Here is an 8,673-nt window from a genome sequence, read left to right as displayed (position 1 = left end):
TATTTATTCTCCCAAAGGAAGGTTTGCTAAAAACCAGTCTGGTCATATTCCCAAAACAAAATATGTGGTAAAAATAAATATTCGAGTATTCTCATTCCCATACATTGTTTCAGTATAGCAATACCCATTATTTTTTTTTGGCAATATATCACAAATTTTACAATTCACATACAAAAAACTTTATTTGGAACACCAAGCGCAACTAGCTTCTTATAAATTATTTAAATAAATTCGATAATGAAGTGCTGAAAACATAGTTATTTCGCTTAAAGCTGAGTACTATGTTCGGTTTTCAAGCTGAAAACCAGCTTGTTTTCACGGTTAATTTTTTAATTAATTAATTTAGAAATATAAAATTATTTGCAATCAATTCCTTGGAACTTTTCCATCCATTATTTTGCAAGACCTATAATCGTCTTCCTAAATATATTTGTACTTTTAATTTAATTTTTTGGTGAAAACCCCGAGCATAGTACTCACCTTAAAATTGTAAAAGGTATATTGGTGAACAATTTTTGACTTTCCAAATGGAATAAAGTGATTGTTTTTTAGATATTTTACAGACACGCTGCCTCCATCTGATAGAAGCTGCAACATGTAACTTGCCACTTGTGAATCAACATCATTCTATTATAAATGAAAAAATTATGTTAAATGTGGTATAAATGTTATATTTACAAGAATTTATCACCCATGTTCCGATATCCACTTCAATTCCACTTCCACTATTCACGTCAAATCCACGAACGTGAATATTTGGTGTTCTTAATTCCACGTTCTTTTTTGAACTTTTCTGTAATCAGCTGGGTTGCACAAATCACCCAAAAATTCACTAAAGGCCGGTACTCTGTTTGTTGGTGCGAAAAAAGTTCCCCTAAATCATTGTTTCGCGTTGAAAAATGATAGTGTTGACAATATATTTTGAGGGGAAAAAACAGCCATTTTGGGACTTTTTTGCGTTTATTTCGTCGAAATGTATTGACAACATCGCAGACTGTCACGAAATGATTACATATACATACGCAACTAGTTGCTCGATTTACACACACACGCATACAAAATAAATAATTTGAAAAAGAAGAAGCAGGCGAAGTTATTTTACAAATATCTATGGAATTAAAAAACTAATTTTACAGTGCTGCATTTTATTTTTTGGAACATAGCAGTTAATTCTTGTGATTCCATTCATTGCTACCTCGGTACTATACATGTTGCTTGAAGTGCTAATGCTTGTTTGGAACATCAATTGCTGTGCCTCCTTTTGTTTAAATTATGTTTTGTGTTTATTATCCCGATGCCCAGTACAAATGAAACGATTGTAAAATATAATTCACCAAATAAAGCTTTTATTTTGTTAACATTTGTGTTTAAATTTCATATTATATAAATTATTTATATTCTACCATATAGTAGGGAGCGGTAGATGTTGGTTGCTAGTTTATTATGGAAATACAATTCCATGTTAGTTTTATCAATCATCAGATTACATTTTTAAATAATAATCAGATCCATTTTTGTGTTATAAATTCACAAAAATCAGTTTAATAAATAAATTATTTCTTAATTCACATTGCAAATGGCGCCATGTTATGAAAATACTGAACACGCGAGTTACGTCAGTTTTTCAACTCGAAAAAAACAAAGTACCACAAATGGAAAAAATTTCGCTAGTTTTTCGCATGTTTTGGTTTTGTATGGAGTTTCAACGCGAAAACCGAACAGAGTACCGGCCTTAAGGCGGAAATCGAAATAAGTTGAATCAATAGACATTTTATAATTTATTATTTTTTAATTAAAAATGACGCAGTTTTAATAAAACTCATGTATTAAATATAAAACATTTCAAATTTTTTACGCGAGTACTTTTTTAACCGGAAATACACCCATCTTGGACATAATTCAACTTTCACCAAGACTTTTGCAAGTGAATTGATTTCACGAAAATTCCGGTGAAAGTGGATTGTAGGACACGAAAATTGTGGAATTGATTCACATTCACATGGAAGTGGATTTGGGGACATGGGCATATAAATGTTTAATCAAATCAATAAACATCTAAACAATCGTGTTTTACTTGACCACAATGATTCTTTTACAACTATCTTAAAATGCAATTTTTCTGGTTGTTTGAAGGGGCTCTTATTGCCGTCGTTCTAAATTTATTAAAAAGGGCACCTAATAATTGCACTCATGCGATACTTTTTTATAGTAACTTGGCGTGGTACAACTTCTCAATAGTGACGGTGCTTTTCCGTCGAGTTTTGGATGTCGTATACGATTGTTTTCGACGTGGTGGGGATTCTCAGAAACGCCGTCAAATTCAAAAAATGTTGGCAGGGGTATGGAGAGAATTGTAGAGCTGACGAGTTTTTGGAGATGGCTGATTGTGAACTAAAAATGGTCATACAATGGTGGCGTTTTGGTTTCCCTTGTGGGAATCTGTTTTGCAGTCGGACGGCAACGTTAAAGCGAAAAAAGTATTCTCATTCCACTCTCTCGTCATTGATTTTTTGTAATCGTTCTGTCACATTCTTGCGTTCTTTTAGAACAGAAATTTATCAAAAACATTCCATTGCAGAAATGCTTTTTTTATAATCATGGTAAAATCATATTACATGAAAATATCAAAGTGCGTCTGATTTTATGCCAACGCGTCCGTGCAACAAGCGAACAAGACTTTATACCAGCAGATTTTTGCCGCGTCGTGTATGGTGCTCTTAAAAAATAGCTCAAAATCTAAAATCGATTTTGCGATTATTTTTAGGTTAATAATCGTTTTTTAGGTTTTTTTGTGCCAAATTTCCAATAATCGATTTTCGATTTATAGATCCCTATTTTATTCATAAATAACGCAGAAACTCATATTTGGCGGTTGTTGTGTGGCAGAGAACTCGTAATTAGTAGCATTTGTTTAAATTGAACAGTAAAACAATTCGAATTAAACATTAAAGCTATTTCAATAATAAAAGGACTTTTTAAATTCTTATTGAGGAATCCATGTAAGTAATTTTCCTATCTTTTTTTTTTTTTTGCTTTGAAAAATCGATGCCGCAATGGTTTCACTTGCAAAGCTTGAATCTTGTGTGTTCCATTTTAACTGGTTTGGACCGCTTTATTTGTCCAAAACAACTCTCATTAGGTTTTGCGCGCACATCATTTTTTATGTCATAATTATCTAAATATTCATGTCTATATTATCATATTCATCCCACCTAGTTTGCTTTTTAAAGTATTTTTGGCATTGTTTAATATTGTGCCAAAAAAAAAACTGAAAACTTAAACATCCGTAATTTCCGTATATAGTTTTTATATATACATATGTATGTATATTATTCATACGCACTCATATTGTCTGTACGTATATATATACACCATTTGTATTCATGCATTTTTTTTGTGTATTTTCACACCATTTGCATTTTTGGCCAGACATTGTGTCCGTTCCCCAGGCTGACGTCACTCACCACATTTGAAAGTCGGCGACACACAAATGTCCATCTTCTCTGCATACCATATTCTTGTTCCCCCTCAGCATGAATTATCTATTGGTGTAAAAAGCGCAATGACATTTGCCCCCACCATTGTTTTTGAAGCAGACAGCCAAAATGACTTTGGAAACACAAAAGCATGGGAAATGGGAAAGAACTAACTTGGCTTGGCTTTGTTAAGTTGGTTCAAATCACATGTAAACAAAAGAAATTGGTCTTCTTTTTTATTGAATACTTTGTTATCTCGATATTATCAGTCTGCTCTATTATGAACGCGTCGCCTCTTCAATACGAAAAGTCTTGATAATTGCCGTAGCAGAGAAAATTTACTAGGTCTATTTGTAAACACTTTTTTTTAATCAACGAAAATCAATCTTGTAAATATCATCGAATGATAATGAGAAGGAAATGTAATGGCGAAATAATCATTGCTTTACAAGAATCATTATCAGGCAGGGATATATTGTTTAGGGGTAGCTAACTTATGGCGATTTCGTTTGGGAAAAAATGTGCAACATTCTCGAAATTGATTGCAAAATATGTAGGACATTGTCATAGAGCTTTTGGGTCCTATATTCCTCGCAATATTTGAACTTTGAAATGACACTATCATTTCGATGAAATTATTGTGAGGGGAACAAAGTAGTGTAACACCAACAAGGCAACATAATTTTTGCGAAACGAAAACACCCTTAAAAATGATAAAGAGATTACCTGATCTCAATTCCTATATAGAAGTACAAAATTATCGAGACAAAGAAACTGATATGATGTTGATTGCGGTAACTGGTATTTTTGTCCAATCAAATCGAATTTCAGTAAATGAACTCTCGGTTCCACTCGTATAATTATACATAACTGTGAAATAACCAGAGACAAGCACCGAACACAATGTCTGTGTTCGAAAAAAGAACTCGACGAGAGTGCAGCCCTTAAGATAATGTATTTTGATTAATTCAGAGTTAGGTCGAAATCCTTTAATAAAAAAAAACGGAACACAATAAAAGCTTCAAATTTTTTTCTAATAAAATTAAATACAGTGAAATGTCTCAAAACTTAGACCACTCCCAAATTTTTGTTGTCTGGGGACATTTTCTATAATTTCACATTAAAATTAACCTCTCATAACTGGATACCTCCCCAATTCGGACAATTTAGGCGTCCGTAGGTGTCCACCTTTCAAAGGTTTTACTGTATTTTTGGGGAAAAAAATGTTTGTATGATATATTCACCAAAAACTTTGCTTTATATAAATTTATTGGTGAATTTTTCTCCCATGCGACTTATATTCTCCAAAAATTTATTCAAAGCAAAAAAACAAATATCAAAATATTAGTTGCATGCAATAAAAACTTCCTCATGTGGGAATTAAATTTTTTGTCGCATTCGAAAATTTTTCACAAAAAATGTCCATTATACACAATTTGTTATTCTCACATGCTGATTTTTTTTTTGTTGCTTAAGACAATATTTTTTCTGAAATTTATATCTTGAGTCCACTTTTTGGGCAAATATTTTAATATTTTTCGTATTAGACAAATTTTCACCAACAAAATTATGTTACAATTTTTCATCAAAAACTAAAAACTTTATAGAATGAGGCAAATTTATTGTTAAATATTTGTCACATGCGATATATATCCACCAAAAAAATTATCCCAAGCGACAAACCAAAAAATTTGTTTCATATGAAAAACAAAATTATTCATGTGACAATTACAAATTTTGTCGCATGCGACAATTCACAGAAATTTTGAATTTTTCCCAAGAATTTTTTTTTAACAAAGCCATGGTTGAATATTGAATATTACGGAATTATTTATAAAGTAGAAATATGTCGTGTATTTAAAAATTAGTTTAGAATTCAGATAGGACTATATAATAACTTAAAATAAATTAAATTCCAAAAAATCGTCGAATTTTATGTGTACAGTAAAATAGGTTTATATGAAAAAACATGAAAATAATACAAGAATTTGCACATTAAAGTTAGTGTTTGCACTAAGCATCGAACTAGGGCGCTAATATCCTGTATATTCAACGGGATTTTTAAGGACTGCTTCAATTCTCTTAGATATGGATAAAATTAACTTATGGCATATCTCCACCTGTATATTATACCATACTTTTTGAATATTTTCCCACAATTGTTTTTTTGTACCTGCAGGGAAGCTTGGGGAAATCTCTCTTGAGTTCGCCCCGAAGGTTTTCAATGCGATTGAGGTCGGTGGACTGACTTGACCACTCAACAACGTTCGATTTATGACCCCGAAACCATTCACTCACCAACTTTGATTAGTGTTTCATGGTGTTTTAAAAAGTATTAATTATACTAAATAATATTAAATAAAAAATGGGGAATTTTTTATTACTTTAGGCAATTTTTTTAAGGAAATTTTATAGCATGAATCAACTTTTTTGGTAAATATTTTCACATGGGACCATTTCTCAGCAAAAAGTTTATGAAAACAATTACGGTAAATATTTGCCACATGCCAGATATTTTTCCAATAATGTATCCCAAGCGACAAACCTTCGTAAAAATTTATCTCATGCGACTAAAATTATTATTATTATTTTTCGCTATAGACAACATTTTTTTTATAAAATAAAGTCTTATACAAAATTGTCGTAGAAACAAGTTCTAGTGAGTTTCTTATTATTTTCCCGATTCTTATTGAGTCATGTCCAGGTGATCCGAAAACAATATAAAATAGCCAAAAATGTACAATTTCGTTTTGGCAAATCACCGATTGAAGGTGCCCGAGATAACAGAAACTGTTGGAATTTCAGAAGATTGTGTGTGTCATATCCATATGCGCATTTGCCCCCATTTTGCATGTGGAAATATAGTAAACGTCTTCTCCAAATTTTAAGAAGTGCCCCCTTTTCAGCGTGTCATACTTTGTATGTGAATCTAAAATGTTGGTATAAAAAAAAAAAAGGAACGCAATACCTATTTTGTGTACATGAATTCTCTTACTATAATTTTCTACCGACACCTCCTCATGTTTTGCAATCCCAAAATAAAAGCCACAAAAAAGTTACACAAAGAGAATGAAGAGATAGACAAAGGGAAATTATTGTACAAATACATGTTTGCGGTATGGAGAAAATAATAAAAGTTGTGAAAGTTCTGTTGGCTAGTCGGGTGATGTTTGTTTTGTAGTAATGATTAGTAAATGTATTTGTCGCTTATGATGATGATGATGTACCATGTATATTGTTGAGGTTTTTGCTTATACACCCCTTTGTCCCTCCGCCTTTCCATAATAGAGTGAGGGAATTTGGAGGGGGACTTTGTACGTTGTAATTTCTTCTATGTATTACTTGGTCTGTTTTATTTTGGTACATTTTCTACACTCGCGCATAGTATATTGCTGCGCTAAGAAGATAGAAAGGAGACACACAACCAGTCAGAGTCAGTGAATGAATGACGCGCCAGTGAAGTCATTTGTTAAAAGTTAGCACAAAGAATAGGGTGTGTGCAATTTAATGTTTTTCTTTTGCAATTGATTTTTCCCAAAACAAGTAAATGCAGTTTCGTTTGTGGTTTTCAAAATAAACGGCTATTTAAAAATAATGAAAGGACTAACAATATTGAATTTCAAACAAAAAACCAATATGTTTTTATCGATAGTGAATAACTTTTTGTAATATATTTTTTTTATATATTTTACAGCCAGTGTCGTTTTCGCCACACCACAAAACTTAAAGAAATATAATCGCATTATGACTTCAACAGAAAATTCCGCAACAATGACCTCCAGTTCCCGTCCATCAAGTCGTGTTTTGAAACCTCCAGGTGGTGGTCATTCGAATATTTTTGCGGAACCCGATGTGAGTGTTAATGCTCCACGCCCCAAGTACAATCAACAGAATTCTTCCAATCTAAATGCATGCATGGGTTCCACAGATCCCAATGTAGTTGTTGAGAAATTACGTGAAGAAGTTCAACATAAAAAAGAAACTGCCGATACTGCCAAAGTAGAAAAAACCGAAAACAAACCTACATCTAATGGGGCTTCTAACAATGAAGCAGGATCAGCGAATAATACCCGAACTCGTGTACCACCTGGGGGTTTCTCATCAGGAAGTTTCTGGTAAGGAGAATTGTAATCACGTCTTAACAGTTAAACGCTTTCGTTTTGATTTTGGAAAGGAAACCAAACGCATTTATATTATAATAATAAAAAAACAAGAGATTTTTCTTAATTCAAAATAACTAAAATGACATGTTTGCCTATTTAATCTCAACTAAAAACATCTATGACCCCTGGAAAAAATTCTACAATGAATGAAAGAAAACTATACAAATAAAACCCCCCTTTATGTTAGATGTTTCCTTATTTTTAAGTAATTTTTTTTACTGTTCTTTACCAACCATGAGCAAATGACTATCGTTTATGGTCTTTAGATTTTTTTTTATATTTGCTATGAGTATTATTATTTGTTTTAAAATCTATAATATTCCTGTATAAAATCTATAATGTACCCCCCATTGTTTGTTTCTTTATGTGTAACTTTATATTAAAGATAATTAAAAAAAAAAAATTATGTATGCATTGAAAGACCCTTTGTTTTTTCGTACTTAACCTGCTTAAAGTGAATCTAAATATACATCCATAATTTATTCATAAAATTAATGTGTTTATTTTTTTGTTTGGGGGAGGGATTAACTTTTTAAAGGACATAACAAGGCTTGAAAGCATTAAAGCCGCTGGTGTCAGTCAAAATTACAAAAGTTTCAATGTGTTTTTTCAAAATCTTGCAACACTGTCGTTTCGAACATACATAAAATCAGCTGCTTTTAAGCAACCACCTTTTTTTGGCAACAAGTGAAAGGGGAATCTTGGACAATTTGTGGTATATTTTTAAACCTTGTTTCTAAAGAGCTTTCATATTATTTTATCACCCAATATTTACCAGGTCTATAGAAAACATATAACATAAAAAAACATAAAAATTTAAAATAAAAGATTTCATTCGGTTTGAAATCCTTCTTTTTATACCCTTCACCACTACTGTGGTACAGGGTATAATAAGTTTGTGCATTTGTATGTAACGCCAAGAAGGAAAAGTCTGAGACCCATCGTTTAGTATACCGATCGTCTTAGAATTAAATTCTGAGTCGATTTAGCGATGTCCGTCTGTCTGTCTGTCCGTCTGTCTGTCTGTTGATGTA

The 8,673-nt window shown here is 31.9% G+C and overlaps 1 protein-coding gene across 3 annotated transcripts; it reads left to right on the top strand.

The window, feature by feature from the left end:
- The first annotated feature begins 2,839 nt into the window (after positions 1-2,839).
- Positions 2,840-8,130, top strand: LOC142220309 (uncharacterized). Of its 3 annotated transcripts, none has more exons than XM_075289370.1 (2): positions 2,840-2,999; positions 7,171-8,130. In XM_075289370.1, the coding sequence occupies exon 2, from the start codon at positions 7,221-7,223 to the stop codon at positions 7,593-7,595; it is 375 nt and encodes a 124-aa protein (XP_075145485.1). In that variant the 5' UTR covers positions 2,840-2,999; positions 7,171-7,220; the 3' UTR covers positions 7,596-8,130. The 3 variants fall into 3 exon arrangements, with proteins under 3 accessions (XP_075145485.1, XP_075145487.1, XP_075145486.1); XM_075289372.1 differs by lacking the exon at positions 2,840-2,999 and adding an exon at positions 6,826-6,969; XM_075289371.1 differs by lacking the exon at positions 2,840-2,999 and adding an exon at positions 6,884-7,019.
- Positions 8,131-8,673: the final 543 nt, after the last annotated feature.

The sequence above is a fragment of the Haematobia irritans genome, chromosome 1 (assembly GCF_050003625.1).
Source record: "Haematobia irritans isolate KBUSLIRL chromosome 1, ASM5000362v1, whole genome shotgun sequence".
NCBI classification, from domain to species: Eukaryota; Metazoa; Arthropoda; class Insecta; order Diptera; family Muscidae; genus Haematobia; species Haematobia irritans.
The sequence above is the reverse complement of the archived record's forward strand: the minus strand, read 5'-3'. Positions and strand labels throughout refer to the sequence as shown.